Below are 25404 nucleotides of genomic sequence, written 5' to 3'. Positions count from 1 at the left end.
CGTCCGCCTCCAGGCCACGCGCTGCCCAGCGGGCTCCGGTCCCCGGGAGTAATGTTTAACTTGGAAGAGTGGGCGGACAACTGCGGGGCTGCATTAACAGCGGGTTTGGGTTGCGATCTGCCAGCCGGGGAGGGAGAGGGGGATCGAGGGCGGGAGAGGGCAGAGTTGAGAGGAAGAAAGCAGGCCGGGGGGTCAGGCAGCCAGCCACTCCAGGGGACTGCAGGGCCCGGACCCCGACGAGCTGCAGGGCCACCCACTCCCGTGAGTCAGAGCTTTGCGGCCGAAGGGCCGGAGGTCTGACCTGGGTGTCAGACTTGGTGGCTGCAGCCTCGGGGTCCCCTGGGGGACCCGCCCCGGTCAGGGGAGGGCCCGGGCTCCAGCTCTGCGGCAGGCGCACAAGGCACCTGTGCACACGCATGCACACACGTGCCACGTGAATGCGCACTCACAAACACACCCACACATCACATGAACACGCCCGCACGTGCACGCACAAACATGAACGTTCAAACGCACACGAACGCACCTGCACACACCATGCCCCACATGCAACATGTGAACACGTGCGGGTGTGTGCACATAGCACACACAAGCACCCCCACACACCACACGAACATGACTGCACATGCGCGTCACATGCACACACCACATGAACGAACACACCCACATGCCACAGAACACGCCTGTACACACAGCGCGTGCACGTGAACACACGTCGCAGGAACGCACCTGCACACGCGTGCACGCATCCCACACAGCTGTGAACGGAACGGCCGCCTGCAGCTCAGCGGCTCCAACACGAGGACGGAACCACCCGGAAGCGGGAGCAGCGGCCAGGCCCTGGTGTGGGGCCGGGCAGGGCAGGGCGGCCCCCAAACAGGGTTCCCGCCCCCAGGCTGACCACCGTGCCTGTGGGCCGGCCCCTGCCACTAGGGGGAGCCCACCGGGCGGCCTGGTCCTCGCGGGCCCTGAAAGCGCTGGGCAGCGGGGACCGGGGCGGAGGGGGTGCACCCCGGCACCTGCACCCACCACGTCCTGGGCAGGCCGGGTGGTTCTCGGGGCCCGGGCTCTGGGCCTCAAAGGAGGGGACCGTGACAAGCATCCGGGCCCTGTGTCCCCCCGGCCACGGGGCCGGCCTGAAGCCCGGGGCCGACTGAGCCCCCGGCCGCACCCTGTGTGTGTGCTCGGTTGGCGCCCAGCTCCCTGTGCTGGTGCCCGGCGCTCTCGCCCCACGGGGAGGACCGGCGGCTCGTCTGGGAGCCCCGACGGCCCCGGGGCTGGTCCCAGCAGGGGCAGCTCCCACCAGGGAGGTGGAGGCTGAGGAGATGCGGGGCCGCTGATCAGGGCGGCCTTGTCAGGGTCTCCCACGAGCCAGGCACAGGCTTGTGGCGCCGGCGGGACCAGCACCACCCAGGCCTGGGGACCCCAGAGGGGGACCGGCCACAGTGGCCGGCTGCAGGTCAGCAGCCCCGGGTGCAGGCCGGTGAGGTGAACTATGGCAGAGGCTGAGCACGCGGCTGGGCCTGGGTGCAGTCAGGGTGGGACAGCCCTCTCCCCCGGGGCAGGGGGGAGCTGGTGGGGCAGCCGGTGGGGGCACTGGGCGCAGGGGTTGGGAGGAGCTGGCCTCACCCGCTGCTCCCAGGTGGAGAAGCTGCCCCCAGAGTCCTGCACGTGCCTCACCCTCTGACCCCGACCCCCACAGGAGGCTGCTGGATCTCACTGAGCCTGGCTCATGACAAGGGGCCGGGCTTCCACCAGCCCACACCTCCCCGCAGGGCTGGGTGCGGGGCGGCAGGCTGGGGCCCTGGGCGTCGGCCTGGTGGGCAAGCCCCTGGCCAGGCCCCGGGGCGGCCCAGCAGGTAGGGCATGGGGGAAAACCAGCCAGCAGGCCCGAGGGCTCACCTGCTCAGGCCCTGGCCCAGCCTCCATGTCTGCGGCCCGGTGTGGTTCCGAGGAACGGGGGGCCGGCACCTGCCTCCACCTCTGGAGCCCTGGCAGGGCCTTGGGGTCACTGGCCGGCTGGAGCCGGGAGTCCAGGGGGGCTGCTCAGGCCTGGGCTTCCTGCCCCGCCCTCCCTGACCCTTCAGGGTGGGTGGTCAGTGCCAGGCTGAGTGAGAGAGGGGAGCCCCCACACTCTGTGGCCCCAGGACTGCCCGGCTCAGCGGTGTGGGGCCTGGGAGGTGTGGCCAGCGGTGGGCCTGACGGGCGTTGTGGGATGGGAGTCTGGCCACGGAGAAGCCCGGGCCACGGAGGAAGGGGGTGTTGGCGGGGAGACGCACCGCTGGGCAGTCCCAGGCCTCGTGGAAGGACCCCTGGGGGGCCCCCCCGCTGGTGGGCCCTCCCCAGCTCCACCTGGGGGCTCCACGCCATGGAGCAGGGTGGGGGGCCTGGGACGTGGTGGTCGGGGAGGTGCCCGTTGCCTGCGGGGGGCGTGCTCCGGAGACTGGCTCCCCCCAAGTCGTGTGTCCCCAGGGCCCAGCCCCCTCGGCCTCCACTGCCCCCTCCCAGCTCCCCTCTGGGGGTCCTCCAGCTTCCTGTGACTCCTCCTCCACAGCCCCCCTCCGCTGAGGGGCCAGATGGTGGCTGGAAGGTGCCTGAGAGGAGGGGCCAGCTCTGTCCCCGTCACCCCCCTCCCCCATCCTGCCGGCAGGGCAGTGAGGAGGGCAGGGGTGAGGCAGGCCTGTCCGTGATGGAGGGGCCTCGGGTGGCCGCCTGGGGCTGTTGCCAGGCTGGGGAGGCAGCCCAGCAGCCACCTTGGGGCCCCGGGCCAGGGGGACGGGGGCAGGTGGGGCCTGGTGGACCCTGGGAGGCTCCTGCCTCCTGGGTGGCCCTGGACTCAAGTCCAAGGGGTGCCCGGGCAGAGAGCCGCCCACCCCCCGGCCCCCCAGACCGGACGACAGTCTTACAGAGAGACCCTCTGCCAGGCTGGCGTCCCTCGCACTGTCCCAGGCCGACGCGCCCGGGCCCTCGGGGCCCCAGGGAGACTCAGAGGCAGATCCCGGGGTCCTCATCATAAGGGGAACATCCTTTCCTTAATCCTCGCCCGAAGATGCATTTATCAGTGTTAGAGAGAGAGCAAGGCCGGGGGAGAGAGGCACACACATCGGTGTGGGACACTCGGTGACTCAGGCACACCACCGGCCAGCCCTGGGGCCTGGGACCCTGCGGTTCCCAGGGGAGGCTCCGGCCGACCGAGCCGCACCGGCCGGGGCAGGAGAAAGCCTGTGCCTTCCGTCGTCTCCGGGGGAGAGGGCGCCGCACCTGAGGCCTCCGGCAGGGCGCACCTTCGGGCGTCTCTGGGCCGCGCTGGGGGAGAGGGGGGCCTGGGCTACACGGAAGACACATGTGCGTCCGGTAATCCAGAACAGCCCCACGGCGTTCCGCGTGGTTTACGATTCCGTGTGGGGCCGCGTGCCCGGCCGTCCTGGGCCACGTGGGCCACCTGCCGCCCGTGGATGGGACCCCCTGCTGTGTGGCTGCCACACGCGCCTTAGGCAGCAGTGGATGTCAGTTACTTCCCCTGAAACCGGACAGACGTCACGCAGACCAGAGGCAGGCGACCCGACCCGGGAGCACGGCCCCTGGGACAGGGTGGGAGGCAGCGGCCCCTCCCCCGCCGGTCCCCTCCCCCCCGGCCCCCGCAGGCCTTCCCTCCCACTGCCAAGGAGGTCGACCACGTCAGCTGACCCCTGACCCGGGCTCTGTGTCCGGCTGGGCGCTGGGCGGGGCTGTGGCTGCTGTGCCCTTGTGAGGAAAGGGGGAGGGGACGGGGAGGGGATGGGGGAGGCCCTGAGGGTGGCCACGGCTGAGGCCCAGGGGCTCCTCTGGAGGGGACCCTGCCCCGAGGGCTGCTCTGGGTCACAGCAGGTCCCGCAGGGCGAGGACAGCCCCTCCGGGCTGAGGGGGCCCCCAGGGTGGGGGACAGAGCTTTCCCCACAGACCCCCCCCTTGCCTGGAGTTGGGAGTGACCCCCCGGGGCTCAAGGTGGGGGTGCCCAGAAGGTGCAGGGACGGGGGCATCTCAGGAAGTGGGCCCTGCCTCCAGAGTTGGGGCAAAGCTGCTCCCCTGGGACTGAGACTTGGGGAGCCTCCCCAGCCAGCAGACACGTGGGTGTGAGGCTGAGCTCACCCTCGCCCTCCGGGGGGCCGCTTTCAGCCGCCACACCCCCCTGCTGGGGAGATGGTCAGCCAGACACCACAGGTGCCAGGGACATGGGCCCGGGAGTCCCAGGTGCCCCTTCCTAGCCGCACACGGCCTCCAAGCTGCACTGGGGGCGCCGGCTGGGAGAAACCCCAGGGCCCCGGTGAGGCAGCCTGGGGCCGCACACAGGAAGGGGGGTCCGAGCTCCCTCCCGGAGGTACAGGGGAGCTCCCTCCTGCCTCTTCCAGCGTCTGGTGGCCGCGGGCGCCCCTTGGCTTGTGGCCTCATCACCCCAATCTCTGCCCGTGTCCAGCCGCCCTCTTTGGATGAGGGAGGACCCCCGCACACTGGAGTCAGGGCCCCCCTGACCCAGCTCGGCCTCAGCTTAACGTGACTCCTCCTGCACAGACCCCGGTTTCCAAGGGAGGTCGCTCTCACAGGTCCCCAGGGAGTGTGGGTTTGGGGGGACACACATCCCTTCCGGACACGGCCCGAGCTGGTCTCCCTCTCCCTCAGGATTGGCTGACTGGCCCCCGGGACGACCCCCTGCACCCCAAGGCTGGGGGTCACTGTGGGGGGCACAGTGCCGGCTTGGCCTCCTGGGAAGTCAGCCAGCTCCCCAGCCCTGCAGTCCCACTTGTGGGCGGGAGAACCCAGGAGGGCGATGGGTGGAGGGAGGGGCCGGAGAGGCTCCTTGGCTTGTTGGGGGTGGGGTGGGGTGGGTGGGGGTGCCAGAGCAGAGCCCCAGGGCCCTCAGGAGCCTCCACGGCGGGGGGAGACCAGCGAGGGCAGCACCTGAGCTGGGGACGTGGGGACAGAGGAAGGACCGCGTGGCTGGGGGAGGGAGGGCGGCGGGGAGGAGACAGTGGGAGTGGGAGGGGCTTGGAGAGGAGGCACCGTCTCTCCCGCCGACCCTCCCCGCTGCCCCTGGGGTACCCGGCTCTGGGGGCTGCGGCTGGAGGCTGGGCCGGCCCTTGGCTTTAACCTGCTGACCGCTGGCGGTCCCGGCCCTCGAGGCCCCCCCATCTGCAGGGTGAGCAGGTGCCCCCACCCCTGCACCGCCGGGTGGGCCCTGCCCGGGGCTCCGCTGCCCCCCCACCCTCCGCTGGTTCCCAGCAGCCGACCCAACCCAGCCCGTCCGCTCGGCACGCTCACGACCACAAGTGCTGCCGCCGCCACCGGGCTCCGGGCGGGCTGGCCGGCTGGGCACAGGCAGGCCGGCATCGGATGGACGGCCGGGCTCCGGGAAGGAAGCGGCCCAGCCGGGGGCCGTCCCCGCTCCGTGGTTGGCACGGGCAGGGCACCCTGCGTGGGGGCCTCGCCGCCCACCCCCTCTGAGTGGACGGCGCGTGCCTGCTGGGGTTTCCCTGGAAAACCAGAAGGGGCCGGTCCTGCTGCCAGATGGCAGAACCAGGCCCCCCAAAATCACAGAAGGGTGTGGGGAAGCGAAGTGGGGCCTAGCTCGCCCCCGCCAGCTCCGAGTGGGCCCTGCTGCCACGTCGGAGGCAGAGCTGGGACCCGCCCACCACAGGGGCCGGGTGCCACTCCTGCCCCGGGCCTGAGGGTGTCAGGAGCCAAGACACCTGCCCCTTCACAGAGGGAGGGAAGGGGCCCTGACCGGCGGGCTGCCCACACCACCCCAACTCTGGGCTGGGTGCCTTGCAGGGCGCGGGGAGCTGGCTCATCCCCTCTGGATGGCGGGCGAGGCCAGAGCGCACGGTGAGGGCCCAGCACTGGGCGGGCGGCTCCGAGGCTGGAGAGTGGGGCCCGACGCCCCTGACCCCACAGACACTGCTGGGTGGGGAGGGGGCTTCCCAGAAACGCTGACGGATTCTGGGTAAACACGGATTCTGTCTTGTGAAAACGGGGTTCCGTGGTGCCCACCCCCGTCCCAGTCAGAAACTATTCTCCCACAAAGCCCTGCTGCCTGTCGCTGCAGCCGATGGCTCAGCAAACTGGAGCCTTTTAATCGAGTTCAACGTCTTGAGTCCCTGCGGCCCCACCAGGGCCCCGCATCTCACTGACCGCAGTGGGAGGAGGTGGGGCTGCAGGGGCCCCCCGCCCCCCCACCAGAAGGTCCCCGGGAGGCCTGGGGCGGGGTGGCAGCTGTCGGAAAGCACTGGCGGAGGGGATCGGGGGCTTCCTGACGGGCCCTGGCACCTGCTGCGCCCGGCTCAGGGTGTCCCCAGCTCTGCTCTGCAAGGAAGGGCCCCAGGCGGCGGGTCCCAGGCTGGTGGGGGATGGGAGCCCTCAGCAGCCGGGTGAAACCGGAGAGGAGAAGCCCCCGGGTGACTTGCGGGCTGCTCCCGCCTGCCCTCCCCGGGGTGCCGGGCCCCCAGGGCTGCTGTTCCGCCAGCCGGTACAGGCCTGGCCTGGGGTCCCCTCCCTTGGTAGCCAAGGAAGGGGAGGCCCTTTGGGGCGGCCAAGGCCAGAGGAGATCGGGTGCCCCTGTCCTGTGCCAGAGGCTTCAGCCAGGCGCACCCTGGGGCACTTGCCCTCCCACCGGGCCGGCATCCTGGGTCCATCTGGGGCCTCTCCCTCCTTTGGGGAACGGGTGATGGGCCTCTTTGGGGGGGGGGCGGGCACGGAGGGCGGGAGTGGCCTGGAGAGGCTGGGGCGCCGAGGCCCCCACTGCCTGTACAGGAACAGCAGCTCCTCACCCAGCTGCCCCCGCAGCTCCGCAGCACGGCCCGAGAGCTGCGCATGCACTGGCCATCTGAGGCCCAGTAGGGCCTCGCCCAGCCTTGGGCCGGCCTGGCGCCACTCCTCCTGGAAGTCCCCACGGCTGGCTCACAGGAGTGCGGTGACACTTCCAGGAAAGGCTCTGAGGCTGGGGCCAGCCAGGACCTGGTCAGGGAGCCCAGACACAGCTGTTCGGGAGTCCTCCGTCAGCTGGCGCCTGCCGAGTGCCAGAGCCGGGAGCCCCCACACCTGGGGGCCGGCCAGGCACCGGCCACCTCGCCCAGGACCCGAGCTCCTGCCACGGCAGCCTGCTGGTCCATGCACGGCGGGGGTGGGGGGTAGGCTCTGGGGGCGAGGGCCCTGTGCCATTCCCCTGGGGTCTGCAGCACCTAGATTGTCCCGGGCACAGGCGGGCGGGTGAGCACGCTGCCCCACCTCCAGTCCGCACCGGCAGCAGGCTGGAGGCTGGCCTGAGTCCTGGAAGGATGACAGCTAGCTGGAGGGGCCCTCACTCAGGGCTGGGGGTGCCCAAACTTGGGGCTTGGAGGAGGCGGGGCTGTGAGGTGAGGTGGAGGGGGGTAAGGTCAGATGGGGTTGAGGAGGCTGGGCAGCGCAGGGGGGGCCCTGCGGAAGTGGGGTCCAGAGCAGAGCCCAAAGCTGGGAACAGCAGAAATGGTGCGTCCCAGCGCCCCCAGGGACATGTTTGTGTCCACCGCGAGCAGCCGCCGGCCACCAGCCCCCTGCACATCCTGGCCCCGGGGAGCCGCCTCAGGGCCACCCCAACACCCAGCGGGCAGGGGCTCTCCGGGGTCCGGAGCCGCAGAGGGTGCCTGGGCCTCTGCTGCCACCCAGTGGCCGCTGGGAGTCGCCCGGGCGGGAACCCGGGGAGACCCCCGCAGGACCTGCACCCCCGGCACCGCCGGACCGGGACCTAGGCGGGCCCCCTGGACTCTGTCGCCTCCCCTCTCCTTCCCTTCACTAAGGGAGCCGAGTGCTGCCCTGTCCCTGTCGAAGAGACGCGGCGACGCTCCTGGGAAGGACCGCGGAGTCTGCCGGTGGGGTCCAGGCTTGCTTGGGCTGTGCTAGCCGGGCAGCTGGGGGTGGCGGGGCCGGCGCCGAAGGGCTCTAACTGGGGTGACCGGGTGGGAGGCCTTCCTCCGAGGCCTCTGCGGACCCCGGGCCCGCGGTCACCGCGGCGGGAGGGCCCCGCCCCCTCCGCGGGAAAGTCTCCTCGGCGGTGGAGGAAGCAACGTTGGCCTCGGTCCCCCAGGGGTTGGGGTCAGGACACCCTCTGCTCTGATGACGTCACAACAGTAGGCCGCCTCTTCGAGGCCTGAGGAGCAGCCTCGGGGACCCCGGGGCCGGGGACCCCGGGGCCGGGACCCGCGCTCAGGGCGGTAGGGTCGGATCCGGTTGGGGTGGGGGTTGGGGTCCGCGTCCTCGCGCCTGTCCGCGGGATCGGGGCGGGGCCAGCGTCTGGATGGGGCGGGGCCAGCGTCTGGATGGGGCGGGGCCAGCGTCCGTCGGGGGCGGGGCCAGTGAAGGGGTCGGAACCGGTCGCTCACTTCCGCCGCACGCGCGGGCCGCCGGGCGATGCAGGCGCCTCGGAGTTCTCGGCTTCGGCTGAGTCGCCGGCAGCCGCCCTCCAGGGGCGGGTGAGGCTGGGGCCTGGGGGGTGGCCGGGGTGGGTGGCCCGTGTCCCTCCCCACGTGCTTCCCGCTGGGCCCCTCCGGGCTGCGTTCTTCGCCCGCCCGCTCCCTCCGCTCCTGCCCTCCTCCGCCCGTGCCCCCCACCCCCGGCGCCGACTGCTCCCCCGCGGATCTTCCCCCGGCTGATGTCTACCCTCGCTGCCCCCCCAGGCCTCCGAGCCCCCGCCCGGGGTCCCTCCAGGACGGCGACGGCGAGCGCGCGCGGCTGTGGGCCGGGCTGCTGCGCGCGGTGAGCGCGGACCTGGACGAGGACGGGGTGCCGCCGCCGCTGCCCGCTTTCCCCGGCCAGGTGGGTGGCCAGGCGCGCGTCGGGGCGGCTGCGGGGGTGGGGGCCTCCGGGCCGAGACGCCACTGACGCCGCCCGACCCCCCTGGTTCGCAGGAGCCCAGCCGCTGTCCCGAGCGCGCCGATTCTCCTGAGGTCTTCACCGTGGGATCCAAAACCTTTTCCTGGACGCCCTTCCCGCCTGCCCCGAGGGGAGAGGGCCCAGGCCACTCCTACCGGGTGCTCCGCGGGGCCAGCGGGTGCCCAGGGTCCCTCGCCCGGTCCCCGCAAGCACGCGCCGCGCCGGAGCCCAGCGGAGCCCTCGGCTCCGGGGCGCAGCCGGCGGTGGACCGGGCGCAGACGCTGCAGAGCTGCCCCATGTGCCAGGTCGACTTCGCTCCCGGGTGAGTGCCCCTGCCCCGGGTCGCCGCCCTCTATTGCCGCTCCGACCCGGGCCAGTTTCGGCAGGCTGAGAGGTGCCCGAGCTCCCTTTGGCCTCTCAGAGTAACCGTGTGCGTGCAGAGTTGGTACAGGCGGTGACTAGGAGGTTAGCTGGAGGGCACGGGTCTGTGGGTTTGGGGACCCCCCTACTAGCCAGCAGGCCCAGAACCCGGACAGGCTGCTTTCTGACCCAGGCCGCAGACTCTACAGCGGGAGGTCCGGGAGCTGCCCCCCTTCCTCGCCCAGTTGCCCTGCCCTGGGCCTGGGGGGCTGAGGCCTCCTGCAGGGCAGGGCCAAGCCGCGGGTCACTGGGAGGCCCCGGGGCCTAGCTCCTCCAGCACCTTCCCGGGGTGGGCTGGAAGTTTTAAGATGGGAGACTTTTGTGCATACGGACATTTTCTTCTACTTGAAAAACCCAGGATGTGTTTTTATGGCTTACTTTAAGTAGGGGTGGAACCAACTGTACTAAGGAGTTAAACCACTCAGCTTGTGGGCTGGGTGTCACCCAGCCGGGGACACTGCTGCGGGGCTCCCGGGGCCAGCACGGGGGGATGAGCTCAGTTCAGGTGTGGTAAGTGGACAGCAGGGTGTGGACCTGGGCCTGCCCAGACCTCCTGTGGGCGGGACACGTGTGCTTGGGAGCCATGTCCCTGGACTTCCCGGAAGCACACCCACCCCTGGAGGGTGCCGGGCATGGGCTCCGGAATCAGCAGCTGATGGCAAAACACCCTTCAGGCCGGCAGCCCCCACGTTCGGGACGGAACCTGCGCAGGACCGTCCTCAGACGCAGCGCCTCGTTTGGAACCCCATGGGAGGCAGGGTCGTGGCTCCTCCCGTGCTACGTCCGAGGGGGCCCCCCCGGCACCCCTGCCCCGCTGCCCAGGCTGGTGTGGGCGAGGTGGCGGCTGTCCTCCGGTGGGGCCTGCACTCGGTGGAGGCCCTGCCAGTCCAGCTCGGCAGGAGGGCCCTGGGGGAGTCTGCAGGGCCCTGCCGGACCAGGCCTCCTGCCTCTGGCCTGCAGTCTGGACGGGTTTCGGGTTGTGGTCAGCCGCACCCAGTGCCCGCCCCCGCCCCCCCCCCCCCCAGCGCCCAGGGAAGGGAAAGGAGTGAAGTTGACAGGACTCACACCGGTCAGCAGAGGCCCCAGGGCACCTGGAGGCCCAGACTTAGGGGAGGGGCAGCCCCCCCCCCCCAGGCCTTTGTCTTGCGTCTCTAAAGAAAGGTTCCAGAAGCCGGGGGGCAGTCGGAGGGAAGTCGCAGGTTTGAACGTTAGAGCAGCTCCGTGAACTTGGCAGAGTGCCAGCGTCTTTCCAGCGTGTGCGTCAGTGCCCTTGGGCCTGGGTCCCGAGTGTCGGCCTCCGAGAGTCTGGGATGCTTCCAGCTTGTTCTTCCATCGGATTGTAAAGGGCAGAGCGAGCTTGGGCCAGAACACGCCCCGAGGCCCCAGCCATCCCCCGGGAGACAACGGGAACCCCCCCAGGAGACAAGGCCCCCTGCCCACCACACACGGACGTCCTGGGGCAGGGAGACAGGCGGGCATGGCAGAGCGCCGGTGACACATGGACACAGGAACTGCGACTGTCTGTCCTGCTGGTCCGAGACCGGTGTTGGGAGGGACCGGTCTCTGGCCGAGGGAGGGGCCGGGCACAGTAGGGCCGGCTTGTCCCGTTTCTGCCAAGCCTCAGCGTGTCCCGGGCCACTCAGAAAGCCTTTCCTGTGTGGTGTGAGGGACTCACACCTTGTGTGTGTCCCCACAGGGTCCCCCTGCTGCCGAATCCAGGTATTTCGTGGGTTTTCTGATGCCCGAGTCACGTAGGGGGTCGGGTGGGTTGGCTCCCCAGGCCAGCTGACCGAGGAGCCCGAGTCCTGGGTCTCCCCATGTGTGGGACCCCCGACGTGTGGGACCGGAGCTGCCTGAGGCCCCTCAGGCTGTGGGGTGCCCACTGCTCTTGCCCTGGTTGTGCTCAGGGGCCTCTGGAGGTACTGCCTGAGCCCCCTTGTCCCCCAGGCTGTGCCAGACGTTCCTGCCCGGACACCCAGCGTCACGGGTGACTGTGAGACGGGGTGTTGTGTATATGTGCTGGAGAAGGGTTGGCTGAGACTGAGTTCTGTCCCTGGGGCGGGGCCAGGGGCGGGGCCTGAGGGCTGCACTCGAGGGCGGCCTGCAGACAGGGTGACCTCGGTCCAGGCCTGAGGCTCTCTGGCAGCCTTGGGGGCAGCCCACGGTAGGGGCTGGTTCTAAGGATAGGCCGAGTGGCCCCGGGGACTCCGGGACCTGTGGGCTGGGGCCGTGGAGACTGAGAAGGCCACCAGACGTGGCCTGGGCCCCGGTGAGCAGCAGGGCGCTGGCTGTGGGGCCAGGAGTGGCCAGGTCTGGAGCCGATCCTCCCGGTGGCACTGGGCCCTCGCGGGGCCGTCGGGGGCAGTTGCTGTAGGTTTGGCGCTGCGACTCGGTGGTTCCAGGGACAGTCTCTTGGCTCTGGCCAATGAACTGAGCTGACTGGTCATGGCCCTGGAAGTGCCGTGGCTGGGGGGGTGTGCCCTGTTGGCAGAGCCGTCCAGGCTGACCAGCAAACTAGTCCTTGGCCGTGGCCACAGGCATCCCCGGAGCTCTGTGGGACTCCCGGCACGGGCCCGAGGTGGCCTCTGCGTCCTGCTGTGGGAAGGGCCCTGGGGCCTGCGGGGAAAGTTGCCAGCCGACCAGCTCTTGGGCGGGGCTTCCAGTGGCTGCCCGGGAGCTGTGACGTGGCCAAGACGAGCAGGTGCCAGGCCGTCCCCGGCCTCAGGCATGGAAGCCCGCGTATGCGTGTCCTGCTCGGCCTCCCCGTGCCTTGTGTCCAGGGCGCACGCAGAGCCTGACTGAGAACAGGGCCTGGGAGGGTCTCTCCTGGTGGGCGCAGCCACTCCTCCGGGACCTCCGTTTGCGTGGGCCAGCCCGGAGGCCATTGGCAGGACTTCTCCGGCCAGGTGCTCTTCCGTGGGGCGGCGCTTCCCGCCCCATGATCGGCCGTCTCGCCTCCTCCTCCTCACAGGCTGGCCCAGCTGGACATCGACGGGCACCTGGCACAGTGCCTGGCGGGCAGCACGGAGGACGTGGTGTGGTGAGCCACCCACAGCGTCCCCACCAGGACCCCTGCCCTGAACCCGATGCCCCGCACCCGACACTCGAGGGAGCTGAAGCTGTGCGCTGAGCCCCGGCTCCCCCTCCCCCTTGCCCTTGGCTCAGCCATCAGACCCGTGGTCGGCAGGCACGCCCGGGCCGGTGTGCGGATGGCCTCGCCAGCTGACCTTGGCCTCGGGACCCGGGCGCCCGTCTGTGTTCGGGGGACAGGCTGACTCCGTGCAGCACACACTGGGTCTCGTTCCCCCAGGGCACGGGTCCCCTCTGCAGCCACTGTCATCCCCCCACAGGGGATGATGGGCAGGTGAGGCAGAGCGGCTCCCCCTCGGCCGGAGTTGGAGGGCGGACTGTGGCCCAGCAACCTCCGCCCTGTCCAGGCTTCCAGCTCGGGGCAGGGCGTTGGGCTGGCCTCCCTGCCTCTCCGGGTTCCAGGAGAGCGGGCCCTGCACCGGCTCAGGCCCGACACCCTCGTCTCAGCCACACGCACGGCAGGTGGGAGCCGTAGGTGGACTGGCAGACGTCCTGATTTCCTCTCAACACCGGCCCCGCCAGCCGTGACAGCGCATGGCAGGAACCTACAGCGAGCCCCCCCACCGCCCCCCAGGGGAGACGCTGACCGGAACAGGCCATGCCTGGCGCTGAGAGTCTGGGAAAGGCGGTGCTACGGGGGTGACGGCAGGGCCCGCGGGGGCCATGGGAGGGGACAGGTGCAGCAGACGCTGAGGCAGGGAGGCTCCTCCGAGTCGCCCGTCACAGTGGACACGTGTCACCAGACGCCTCATCCAGGCCCGCAGACAGGTAGCGGCCAGGATGTAAGCGGGGACCCTGGGTGGTGGCGGCACGCCCGCTGTGCCACACGCTCCCTCTGGGGGGCGCTGGCAGTGGGGCAGCTGTGCCTGCAGGGAGCAGACAGGAGATCCCTGCATCTGCCCCTCTGTTTTGCTGGGAACCTGAGACTGTTCAATAAAATCTGTTATTTAAAAATGGCTTCAAAACCTGCTTCCTGGAAGCACCCACTTTTAAAGAAAATAGCAGCGGGTGTGTTCACGAAGGTCTCTAACTGGCGTGCTGGCCCAGAGTGGCCCAGCCAGGGCCCGTGGGAGCGTCGTCCATGGCAGGGCCGGGCCGGGGCTGTGCTGAGGGGGCAGACCTGCACGACGGGGCTGCCGGCAGACCCCAGAACCTCTGGTCGCAGGCTCAGGCGCTCGCGTCCTCCGCCTTCTTCACTCGGACAAGCAGGTGCGTGCAGTGCTCCCGTCAGTGTCAGCAGCGTCATGCACACCCGCTGCACACAAGGGGCCAGACCACCAACCCACACCTGGTGCCGAAGCCGGGCCTCAGCCTGGTCGCACCTGGGCCTGAGCTGTGGCCCATGGGGCTGACGACCCGCCAGGGCCCAGGGCGTGCCCGGGAGCTCCCGCCACATGGGGCTTCTCGCTCCCTGGGCGACACTGGCATGTCCTGGCTCTCTGCTCAGCAGTCGTGGGCGACGGCACAGGCCACAGACCGGGCTCTGCTGCTGGACATCCCACACCGTGGGGGCCCAGGGGGCTCTCAGACCCGGAGCTCCTGGCCTGGGTCTTTGGAGGCAGGTCTTCCTGGTGGCACTTGGGTCTGGGTGACTGACGCCTCCCTGGTCCACAAAAGCTGCTCTGCACCCCGGGGTGGGGCGTGGGCAGGGACCTCAGGATAGAGGTCGGGGAGCCTGGGGCCCCTGTCCCAGCACCTGGGGCCTGAGCGTGTGCTGGGCGTGGGGCGCACTGAGGCCAGCAGAGCCGGGTGCTCAGCGGTGGCAGCTCCTGTTTCCGCCACCACCGCTCTCACCGGGACCTGCCCCAGACTGCCCCAAACTGCCAGCCGCAGGGGAGGGAAGGACCCCGCCCACCACGGAGGCGCAGTGGGGCCCTGGTGGTGCGGGCCCTGGTGTCTGAGGAGCCCCAGCTCGTGGCCCAGCTAACGTGTTAGGGACTTAAAAACTCAGGGGACTCGCCTCTTTCTAGACGTCCTTTGTTTCAGCCCTTCGGGCTGTCCCTCTCCCAAGGGGGTGGTGACCTGGCGGCTTGTGCCCCTGCTCGGACGTCACGGGTGAGCCGTCAGGGCGGCGGCGCAGCGTCTGCCAGCGTCCTGGGCGCCCTTTCACCGCGAGGCTCGGCCCCCACGCACGGGTCTGACGTTTTCCGATTCTGAGCGTCGCCGTCAGACACGCCCCCAAACCGCCCGGGCCACGCCATGTGGTGCCGGCGCCGCTCAGTGTTTTCAGGGACGCGCTCTGAGCAGACCGAGTTGCCCACGTTCTCTGTTTCGGTCTGGCGGCGCTCCGGCGGGCCAGGCGTCAGACTCCTCCGCCGATTCTCCGCGTCCCCCGAGCCCCGAGCGCGGGCGGAGACGCAGCGCCGAGACCTGGTGGGGGTGGGGTGGGCTCCCCGGCGCTTCCGCGCTCAGCATGAAAACCCGTTCAGCATCGACGACAGGAACTTACCGGGACTGCGAAAGTGTCCGCGTTTGTAAGAACTCCTCGCCACGGGCGCTCAGACCCCCGTGCCCAGCCCACTCTGCGCGCACGCCGCGCGGCTCCGCCGCAGGCGCCCCAGAAAGAAGGCAGCGAGCGCCGCCTACACCATTGGTACGCTTTATTCCCCGCACGTTACAGGTGAGTCTCCCGGCGGAGCGGGCCAGTTCCGCTTCTGTGGGAAGTGTGCACCTTCGGAATCGCGGGGCCGGGTCTCCCTCGGACGGACGCGGTCACCGCGGGGCCTCCGCGACGCAGGCACAAGGAGCGAGTCCTCCCGCACGAAGCTGCTGTGCGGGCCGCTGGGGGGCTGTTCCGCCCCGAGGCGCCCCGGCCGCGCCGCGGGGTCTCGGCGCGGCACCCTCCCCGGCACACGCGCTCGGGGGAGGAGGAGGACGGCGCGCACAGGCGGCCTCACACGGCCTCCTCGGTGGACAGCAGCAGCGGGTTGATGTACTCGAACCCTGCGAACTCGGACTGGTCGATCCTCTTCAGGGCGTCCCTGCGGGCACAGGCAGAGGGCTCGGTCCAGGGCTGCCCTCCGGACCCCGCCCCCCCACCCGGCTCCAGCCAGGCACTCCGGCCCCCCGCCCCCGCCCCCGCCGGAGCTCACTCGTCATCGGGAGTCAGCTGCACGGGCTCGCTGGTGAACTGCGTGTCGAAGTTGTCCAGGCCGTAGTCGTCTGTGATCTGCGGCTGGAAGGGCGGCAGCGCCTGCTTCTTCTCCAGCTGGGGGCACGCGAGAAGGCACGTCAGTGTGGAGCGCCCCGCAGCGGCCGCCGACCACGGCCCGAGGGTGCCCTGGACTCCAGGGCCCTGAGCAGGGCCAAGGCGGCGCCAGGCCCACAGACGCCTGCCCCCCTGGGGGCCTTGAGTCCCCCCACGCGAGACAGCCCGGCCGATACCAAGAAAACCCCAGCCTGTGTCCCTACGTGTACATGGGGGCCGAGTGGTCAGGAGCACCAGGGGGACGGCAGGAAGGCCCGGGAGCGGGTGGGGACTGGTCAAGAGTGAACACAGCTCTGCTGACCAGGCCGGGGAGGGGGACAAGGACGGCACAGCCACGGACGGGTCCCCCCCCCCCACGAGGCCCCAGGGGCTTTGGGGTGCGGCCAGCATGGCAGCTGGGTCATCGGGGTGCCCGCAGCCAGGCCACAGATGGAGAAGTGTCCATCTTCTGTTGCCAGTAGGGTGCCCAGAAGGGGAGCACGGAGCGGAGGGACAGGCTGTCCCTGCAGGCTGTGGCCCCCCCATGTGCTTGTGCACGCGTGTGTGAGTGTGTGTGAGAGTGGGAGTGTGCAACCCAGCAGGAATGGCCTTCCCTTCCACCCGAGGGAAGGGCCCCGAGGAACGGGGCCCGAGGAATGGCCCGAGGAGCAGGGTGTGGAGGGAGGAAGGGCTGTCGGTGAGGCGCTGGCCGCCGGCCGGTGCTCAGAGACCCAGGAAGTCCAGGAGGGAGCCGGGGACGCCAGGTCAAAGGGTCAGGGACGTCCCACACACCTGCCACACCCTGAAAACTCTACCGACAGTGAGTGTGATGAGAACTGAGTGTTGACTGTCGAACACAGTTGCACAAATGCAAAAACAAACAAGCCCAGCAACGAAGAAAAATGCAGCGGACAGGAGCAGTACAGCCCTCGGTGACACCCTGTGCGGGCCACACTCGGCCACGTGAGGGGCACCCAAAGGAGGACGCCGGACCCTGACCAGGGTGGGCTGGGCATTGCCCTGCAAACAGAAAGGTCATGGGATCGATTCTTGGTCAGGGCACACACCTGGGTTTTGGGCCAGGTCCCTGGTGGGGGGCGCATGAGAGACAACCACACACTGATGTTTCTCTCCCCCTCTCTCTCCCCCTTCCTCCCCCTTTCTGTAAAAGTAAATGGAATCTTAAAAAAAAAAACAAGGTGCCGGAAGGGCAGGAGGAGTCCCCCATGTGACCGGGGCTCTGTCCCGGCCGGACCCGTGGCAGCGGGCCTGCTCTGCTGGGCACCCTGAGGGCTCGGCGAGGCCCCGGGGGTCACGGCCCCACATGGCACACCTGCATCCCCGGCCCCCGTCCTGCCGGAGAGAGGACGGCCGGAGAAGCTGGACAAGGCAGGCAGCTTCTTCCTAAACCCCCAGAGCGTCAGAGCGCCAGAATGCGGCGGATGTGGAGCTGGGAGCTGGCAGCCGGCTGTGAGCCCCGCACCTGGGACAAGGGAGCCCCCTGACCCGCTGGGGACGGGCCCGCAGGGCGGCAGTGGGAACACGGGGACAGGGACCGCAGGCCTGCCCCGGCCTCGGTGGCAGCGGGACGATTCTGGACGGAGCACCGAGGTCTGGGGACAAGACGGGGCAGCCGTGGGCCTCACACGACTCGGACACTAAGTTTTCAGGTGCAGCGTCCGGGGGCCGATGGCCGGACATCGGGACTGTGAGGAGCAGGGACGTGAGCGTGACCTTTGGGAACCCCCAGACACGTCCACCCCGTGCCCTGCGCTCGCTGGGAGCACGCAGCACATCCTGGCCCAGGGCCAGGCGCTGCACAGACGTCCCCTGCCGGGGGTGGGGGGGCAGGGAGCCACCCAGAAGCCCGCCCCCTGCCCAGACCCCTGGCAGCTCCGCCCAGATGCGCAGTCAGGGCAGCAGGGCTGCGTGGCCCGCGGTTGCTCTGAGACGTTCGGATCTGGGGGAACGTCAGGAAGCCCGGGAAACCGGGTGTCTGGGCTGTCGGCTGTGCGGTGCTGCCCGCACCTGGGGGCTGAGGGGCCTGGCCAGGCCAGCAGCAGGCATGAGGCCAGGGCCGAGGGGAGGACGCTCCAGGCCGCCCGGCACCCAGAACGCCCGAGGGGACCCGTGCGGGCAGCGGGACCTGGGTCCCCTCGTGGTCAGAACGCCCCGCCCCTCCGTCTCCACGCCCGTCAGAGGAAGACGTCCCCGCACTGCGCTCCGGCCCACGTCCCTCTCCCGCACACGCGCCCTGGGCCGCCTGGCGGGTCTGCACCTGTGACAGTGGCCACCACCGTGGCTGTCACCACTCAGGCCAGGCTGCGCGGCTCAGATACAAGCACCGTTCACGCCCAGGCCACCAGCCCGCGCCCTGCGCCCACAGAAAGCGTTCAGACGGGTGAGGGGCTCGGCCCGCACCCAAGGACAGGCTGTCAGCAAGGATGCGATGGCTGGATGTCACCAGAGGCCACCTTCAGAGGACATGGCACTGTCGGCCACCAGGGTTCCCCCTGAGGCCCTTGATGTGGCTGGAGCCCACAGCAGGGTAAAGGCTGCACTTGGGTCCCTAAACCCCCAGGGTCCAAGGTCACGGGCCAGTGTGGGCGTCAGGCTGAACACACGTGCCGGGCTGCACGGACGGGTCAGAGACCAGCCACAGTCCCGTCTCTGCACCACCCGCACGCAGGACGGCACAACCGGGGAGATTTGGAGTCAGCCTCCCAGAGTGCGCCCACCCCCCCTAACTGCTCGGGACCTCGGGTTCTCCCATGGACCACCCAGCTCAGCCTGGCGGCCCCCAGGGCAGAGGCAGCACCTGTCCCCCCACTTCCCTCCCCTGGCCAGGGTCCCAGGAGCCCCTAAAACACAGACGACACTCCTGTGCACAGTGAGGCGCGGCGACAGGAGGGGCAGCCCGCCTGCCCCAGGGCCGGCTTCCTTCGCTTCTAGCTCAAGCCCAAGTTCAGCATTTACTTAATTAGCTACACACTCTTTTCTCCCAGATGGTACATTTTAAGAGATGCATCTCAGCAACTCCACCGCCATTTCTACGTTTTCAGACAAACTGGGTTCTGGTTGCCCTAAATACCAGGAACCGCAGTGCCGAACTCCAACCGGCCCGAGCACCCCCCTGCGGACCAGACCGAGGGCCAGGCCTGGACAACCCACCCACGGGGAAACCAAAGGAGCCGCCCTTCTCCGGGCGGCCCCCACTGGTGAGGCCGCACAGAACCGTGGTGGGGGTGGCTTCCACGGGGTCACCTGGCAGCACCGTCCCCGGGGACCAGGCTGGCCCCGCCTCCCTGTTCGGTCACACGTGACCTTCAACCCCCCCCCCCAGGGCAGTGCCCGCCGCACCCCCACGCCCGCCCGCCCCACGGAGCGTTACCAGGTCCCAGTCTATGCTGCGGAAGAACGCATGAGACTTGATGTCGGAAAACCCAGTCTGTGGCCGGCAGCCGAGCCTCTCTTTGGGGTCCTAGGGGTCAGAGTTCAGGTGAGGACACCCAGCCGGGGCAGAGAAGGCCCACCCGCTGCCACGCTCCACCCCTGGGGAGGCTGGCGGCTGCGAGCGTACCTTGTTCAAAAATCCTTTCAAGACGTGGGAGGCTTTGACGGAGAGGAAGCGGGGGATGCGGATGGGCTTCTCCAGGATCACTGCAGAGTGGGGTTGACATGAGACGCCGGGGCCTGGCCGCGCGACCCCCGTGTCCGCTGTGCTGCAGGGCAGGAGCCATGCGGGGCGGGGCCCAGAGGGCTGTGCCGCCCAGGACCCCAGGCTGACGGCCAGCGTCCCCATGTAGGCGGCACCCCCGCGCACGGCCGCCAGGGGGCGCCGCGGGGCCAGCCGAGTCCTGGGGGCAGGGCAGGTGCGCCCGGGGAAAGCCCGGAGCCCTGACGGGGTGAGGGGCAATGCCCTGGCCGAGCCGGCCCCGCCCCCGCCACCCGCCCCCGCCAGGCCTCCAGGACGCCCCTGGCCCGGGCGGGAGGGTCTGTGCTACATCAGGTCACGTTCCTCCCCGGTGACAGGAAACAGTGGTGGCCCCGCCCACGGCTAGCCGGACCCAGTCTGGGGGGTGGGGGTGGGGAACGGACGGCCCCAGGGGCGGGGACAGGCCTGGGACGCTCCCGGCCACTGCGTCACCTTGGAACAGGTAGTCCTCGGTGTTCATGTCGGGGTTGTCCGTGATGATGTCGAAGGGGGAGCGCCCGGCCATCATCTCGAACATGAGCACGCCCAGCGCCCACCAGTCCACGCTGAAGCCTGCGGCGGGGTCGCAGCCGTCACGCCGAGGGGCGCGGCCCTGCCTGCCCGGTGCGGGCCGCCCTCCGCCCTCCGCCCTCCGCCCTGGGGGGCGGAGTTCTCTAACGACTCCAAAACTGCTCTGCACTGAGGACACAGACCCCGGACCCGGCTCTGCACCGGCATCTGGGTTGTCACGTGGTCGGGAGCGGGGGCGCCCTTCGATTCTGCGGGCGGCACCGGCCACCGCAACACGGAGCCCGACAGCGGGTCGGCCGTCCGTGCGCGTTTCTGGCGCGGAGCCTCCTCTACCGGAGACGCCCCTGCGTTTTCTCCTGCGCTCACGGTCGGGGTTTCACGTTCGAATACGACGGGTGTGTGGGGAATGTGTTTCGGCAGACGGGGGGGAGTTTCGCCCACGGGCGGTGGGCGGGCCCCCGGTGGCCGAGCACCTGACGGGGCGGGTCCCCTCCCATTGTAACGGCAAAGGAAACGCCGAGAACTATCTGACGTCTCATGGGGACCCCGGCACGCCCACCCCCGGAGCACACTGCTTCCCAGGCCGAGGAAGCGGGGGCAGAGCGCACAGCCGCGCCCGCGGGTGGCGGGGGTGTGGTTCCGGGTCAGGGCAGCACCGCCGACTGCAGACCCTGGTCTGTCCTGTGTCCTCCACCAGGGACGCCTGGGACAGCAGGGGGCGCTGCTCGGGCTCAGCTAAGGGTGGAGGCACAGGTGTGTCCAGGGCGTGCGGCTCCGGTGTGACTGGGGCAGTGAACCCCTCTCCTGGGCGGCGGGCCCCACACCCGCCCCGCTCTGCCCAGGCACCGCTGTTGCTGCCCGGCCCCACCCCGACCACGCCCACCTGCCTGCCCCCCCCCCTGCACGGCCCCGCCCCGTCCGCCTGGCCCTACCCCCTGTCTGCCCCATCCCCACAGGCCCCGCCCACCTGCACGGCCCCGCCCCGTCCGCCTGGCCCTACCCCCTGTCTGCCCCATCCCCACAGGCCCCCCCCACCTGCACGGCCCCGCCCTGTCCGCCTGGCCCCACCCCCTGTCTGCCCCCATCCCCACAGGCCCCGCCCACCTGCATGGCCCCGCCCCGTCCGCCTGGCCTGCAGCCCGCGCTCACCGTACTCCTCCCCGCGCAGGATTTCCGGGGCGATATAATTCGGGGTTCCACAGAAAGTGCTCGTGGTGTCACCGGGGCCCAGGCCCTCCTGTGGGGACACAGTCGGTTACCGGGACAGAGGACAACTCTGCCGTGACCGTGCCGGTGGGACCGTGCGCCTCGGGACGGCCGGCGGGGCAGGCCCGACTGGTGGGCGTGCGGTGTCTCTGCCCCGAGGCGCGCGGGGCGAGCAGGCCGGGGCGCGGGGCCGAGACCGGGGGGCCGCTCGCCTTGCACATGCCGTAGTCCGTGAGCTTGATGTGGCCGTCGGCGTCCAGGAGGACGTTGTCTAGCTTCAGGTCCCGGTAGATGATCCCCCGCTCGTGCAGGAAGTTGAGAGCGATGCAGATCTCCGCGGCGTAGAACCTGGGGGGCCCCGGCGTCAGCGGGCCAGCGAGGGGCCTGCGCCCCCCTCGCACGGCCCCGCCCCCAGCTGACCAGAGCTCGGGGCCCACAGATCCAGGGGAGACGCTCAGCCTGCCAGCTGTCCCGGAAATGCCGACCAAAGCCTCTAGGAGGCACTGGCCACCACCAAACACACACACCACCAAACACAAAAACAAACCAAAACCACAAGTGTGACGAGGACACAGAGAAACTGGGCCGTGCGCACAGCTGGTGGGAGTGTAACTGGTGCAGCTGCCATGAGAGACGACGTGGAAATTCCTCTGGAAACCACAGAATTACCCCACGACCCACGATCCCACTGCGGGGCGGGTCCCCAGAGCAGTCGAAAGCAGGGGCGAAGAAATGGGTGTGCCCCCGCTTGCACAACGGCACTGCTCACAATCGCCAAGAGCGTGGCAATATCCCAGTGTCCGTGGAGGACAGACACACACGAGGTGGTCCAGCCACACGGGGAACATGCGAGGACACAGACCCACAGACTCAGAGCAGGCGGTGGGGCGGGGGCTGGGGCGGGTGGGGAGCGTGTCCTGGGGACAGAGGTGCCGTTCGGGAAGATGGAAGGTTCTGGAGACGGGGGTGGTGGCGGCTGCTCGACAGGGGGAGTGTGCCTGACGCCCCTGAGCCGTGCCCTTGACAACGGCTAACGTGGTAACTCCCGTGTGACGGGCGTTGCACAACAAGGAAAAGCGAGTGATTTATTGACTGCCTTTCCCGAGAGGACCGAGGGGACTCAAACAGCCTGGGCGCTTCCTGGCGAGGAAACGAGGGGAGAGAGAACGAGGGAAAACAGGAAAGGCAGGGACGAGGCTGCGAACGCCCGAGGCCACAGGGGCCACGCTCAGGCCTTTCCTCCCTCGTCCCCTGGGGGCCTTAGTGAGAGCCCGCCCCCCCCATTCTGGGGACAGAAAAGGGGAAAGCACAGCCCCACCGTCCCAGCAGCCCCCGCTCCTGGCTCCTGTGGGCGGGGCTCAAAGCTGCCCCTGCGGGGTTGGAGTCCCCCGGCCACTCCCAGGAACCCCCCAAGCTGGCGACCCCAGGCGGCTCGGACCAAGTTGCTCCCGGCCGGGGGGGGGGGGGGGGGGGGGGGGAGAGCAGGGCGCCCATCTGCCCTGGAGCCCATCCGCTGAGGGCAGCTCGCTGCTGGCCCCCAGAGGGTCCCCGCCCCGGGGCCCGCACCCACCTGGCGTGCTCCTCCGGAAGCTTCCGCTGTCTCTGCATGTGGAACATGAGGTCCCCGCCGTTGACGTACTCTATGACCAGGAACAGCCTGGTGGGACAGAGGGGGCGGTGCAGGTTGAGACTGCGGGCCTGGGCTGGGCGCGCCCGCAGGCGGAGCCCCGGCCAGGGACCGTCCAGGGTCACTCTCGCCGGTGACAGGCTGTTCCTGGCTGACAGCCTGTCCTCTGTCACAGCCGCGCCAACTCTCCTGAGTGCAAAGAGGTGGCCCAGAGGTTCACCTGACCCGAGCCCAGGTCAGCGGGGCCGGCAGCGAGAGCCACCCGGAATGAAGCGGAGGAGCCATGCGCCGGCTGTCGAGCCTTCACTGAGGGATGCTCAAGAACACTGTCTGTCACCCAGTTCTGTCCCCGACTCCGCAGAACTCGGGAACCCCGACTTTCACCCCCCCAACCGCTGTCCGCCCTCCCCGCGTGTGTGTCTGCCTCAGGGCAGGAAAGGTGCAGCAGGGCAGAGCCCACGGTGAGGGGTGCAGGGAGCCTCACCAGGACCAGAGGCCTGGCCGGCCACAGGGACCAGCCCCACACTTGAGGACACGCCAGGTGCGTGGGCCAGGTGAGGGGGTGATGAGACCCCGAGAACCACTGCTCTGGCTGCTGGGTCTGGGGGGGACCCCAGGGAGGGGGGAGTGGGCAGGTGGGGGAGCCAAGGGGGTGTCCTACTGCCAGAGGGTGGGGCCAGGAGGGGCCAAGGCAGCCAGGCTGCCCCCCGGGCAGGCACAGTGCAGAGCCGAGGCCCAGGGGTGAGGGCTCGGCGTCGACCGGCCACAGGAAGTCTGGGGGGGCCGGCAAGGGGCCGGCAGTGTCCCGCAGTGCACAGAGCCTCGGCCTGGTGGTGCCACCAGATGCACAGAGGGGCCGTCCCGTCTGCAGGTGGTTCAGCTTGTGGTCTCTTTCCAGATAAGCTCCTCCCCGTGTGGCGGTGTGCAAGCTGCAGGCTGCCAGAGGCCTCCTCCAGAGGCCGGCCCGCCGCAGGGCCCCGAGGGGCCAGTGGTCTCCTGCGCGGAGCTGAGAGCCTCGGCCCTGAGCCCGGAGACGTGCTGCGTCCTGTGGGTCCCAGTGAACCCCCGGGGGTTCCCCGGCCCAGGACACCGCCGACTGCTTTGCAAACAGACAGGCTGGCTGAGTGCACGGCAACTGGTCAGAGTCCCAGTGGGTCCACGCTCATTCCCCGGACCGGCAGTCTCCAGCACCCTCCGGAGCGGCGGGTTCCCGGGCGGAGCCGACGGCATTTACCGGTTTGCTCCACGAGTCCTCGGGGCCCACTAGCCCAGACCTGCCTCCCGTTCACGGGGTTGTTCACGGGTCGTCCAGACCTGACCCAGCGCCACCAGACTGTGTGCGATGCTTTCGATAAAGGTTTCGTAAACGGGATTAAATGACTGGGGTTCCAATGCGGGAAATTTACTTCACGTGACACCAGCCGATGACCACGAAGCCAGTCGGACGAGCCAAACCCCCACCCTCGCCGCTGGGGGAGGCCGATGCGCACCCCGACCCGGCCCCCAGGCAGCCCAGCCGCCCCCCTACCTGCTGGCTGTCTGGAAGCAGGAGTGCAGGCCGACCAGGAAGGGGTTGCTGGACGCCTGCTCGAACACGTGCTTCTCCGTCTGCACCCAGTCGATGTCCTGCAACGGAGGCCGCGGGGTCACCGGGGCGCCCTGGGGGGGGTCCCCGCCTCCACGGGGGAGACAGCACGGAGGGAACACCCACTTGGCTGTCACCACCGCGGCGGTGGCCTGTGAGCGGCAGCCTTCGTCCCCATGGAAGACCCCAGGAATCCGTGGATGGGGTCCCACGGGCGTCTCCCCAGCCCCACTCCTCCCCCAGGGCTGCCCCCGATCCATGCCGGAACCTGGGGTGCAGCCCCTCCCGCCCCCCGTCTGCCAGGAGACCCCTGGGGTGGAACGGCTTCCCCCCATCTGCGCACGCAGAGGACCCCCGGCTCCTCCGGTCCCCCAGCTGCAGCCGCGCCCGTGCAGTGGCTGCTGGGTAACTCCACTCGGCGCCTCCCCCGCCAGGCCGGCCGCCCGCGGCGCTCCTGACCGGCCCCGCCATCTGTTCTGCAGAGGCAGCCGGTCAGCCAGATGCTCAGGCAGAAGACCCTGCCGGTGGCCAGGGAGAACCTGCTCCCCTCCCGGGTGCCCTCGCCCACACGGCTGCCTCCCGCCTGCCGGGCTGCGGCGACCCGGCTCCCGGGACTCCGGTGTGCGCACCTCTCCCTGGGGGCCGCCGCCCAGCCGCTGCTGCTGTGAGCCACCCCCCCCCAGCGCCCGCTCACCACCTCGGGGGCTGCGCCCGTCTCCAGGGACCACCTGGAAGCCCACCCCGGCACCCCGCCCCCAGCGGGCAGCGTGAGGACTCCGAGACGCACCGGAGCACTAGCCCTCCCGCACGCCTCTCCTCTGCAGGGCCCGGAGACCGGGCCCCACCCACCGCACTCGCTGTGCGGCTGGCTGCCGTGCCGGGACTCGGGCACCCCCACCACACACATGCACCTGTGGGTGGGCCTGCACACTCACAGGCTCGGCCCCGCTCTGCCCCTGGGCCCCGGTGGCCGAGCCCCGCAGCACCACGCTCCCTGGGTGCCACAGCCCTTTCTCTCTTCTGGGAGGCAGAACCGCACGTGGGCGCGGGAGAGAGAGACCTCAGAGCAGGAACCCGGGGGCACCTGGCAAGGTGCTCAGCGTCACTAACCGCAGTGGCGGTGCAGCCAAAGCCACAGTGAGAGGCCGCTTCGCAGCCACCAGGGCGGCGCTGACGCAAACCCAGAA

General features: G+C 70.0%; 2 protein-coding genes across 6 annotated transcripts in view; one reads left to right on the top strand and one right to left on the bottom strand.

The window, feature by feature from the left end:
• The first annotated feature begins 8326 nt into the window (after positions 1-8326).
• On the top strand, positions 8327-12419 carry FAAP20 (FA core complex associated protein 20). The gene is made up of 4 exons (XM_028512567.2): positions 8327-8477; positions 8682-8820; positions 8913-9199; positions 12269-12419. The coding sequence occupies exons 1-4, from the start codon at positions 8416-8418 to the stop codon at positions 12339-12341; spliced, it is 561 nt and encodes a 186-aa protein (XP_028368368.1). The 5' UTR covers positions 8327-8415; the 3' UTR covers positions 12342-12419.
• A 2551-nt stretch (positions 12420-14970) lies between these two features.
• PRKCZ (protein kinase C zeta) overlaps positions 14971-25404 on the bottom strand; it is a 48783-nt gene continuing 38349 nt past the window's right edge. For all 5 annotated transcript variants that reach the window (XM_036025193.1, XM_028511908.2, XM_036025190.1 and 2 more), the window contains 9 exons: positions 24161-24258; positions 22576-22662; positions 21218-21353; positions 20949-21036; positions 19722-19841; positions 19155-19234; positions 18966-19055; positions 15480-15595; positions 14971-15368 (listed from right to left, as the gene is read on the bottom strand). In XM_036025193.1, coding sequence (XP_035881086.1) covers positions 15281-15368; positions 15480-15595; positions 18966-19055; positions 19155-19234; positions 19722-19841; positions 20949-21036; positions 21218-21353; positions 22576-22662; positions 24161-24258 — 903 coding nt within the window. In that variant the 3' untranslated portion in view covers positions 14971-15280. The remainder of the gene's footprint in view (positions 15369-15479; positions 15596-18965; positions 19056-19154; positions 19235-19721; positions 19842-20948; positions 21037-21217; positions 21354-22575; positions 22663-24160; positions 24259-25404) is intronic.

This window comes from Phyllostomus discolor, chromosome 5 (assembly GCF_004126475.2).
Source record: "Phyllostomus discolor isolate MPI-MPIP mPhyDis1 chromosome 5, mPhyDis1.pri.v3, whole genome shotgun sequence".
In the NCBI taxonomy this organism is placed as follows: Eukaryota; Metazoa; Chordata; class Mammalia; order Chiroptera; family Phyllostomidae; genus Phyllostomus; species Phyllostomus discolor.
Note: the sequence above shows the minus strand (reverse complement) of the source record. Positions and strands in the feature narration are given on the sequence as shown.

Bases quoted from the DNA above. Each gene is read 5' to 3' on its own strand.
- FAAP20 (XM_028512567.2), top strand. From the start codon at position 8,416: ATGCAGGCGCCTCGGAGTTCTCGGCTTCGGCTGAGTCGCCGGCAGCCG. The intron at 8,478-8,681 runs GTGAGGCTGGGG...CTGCCCCCCCAG, and splicing joins CAGCCGCCCTCCAGGGGCGG to GCCTCCGAGCCCCCGCCCGG. The intron at 8,821-8,912 runs GTGGGTGGCCAG...CCTGGTTCGCAG, and splicing joins TGCCCGCTTTCCCCGGCCAG to GAGCCCAGCCGCTGTCCCGA.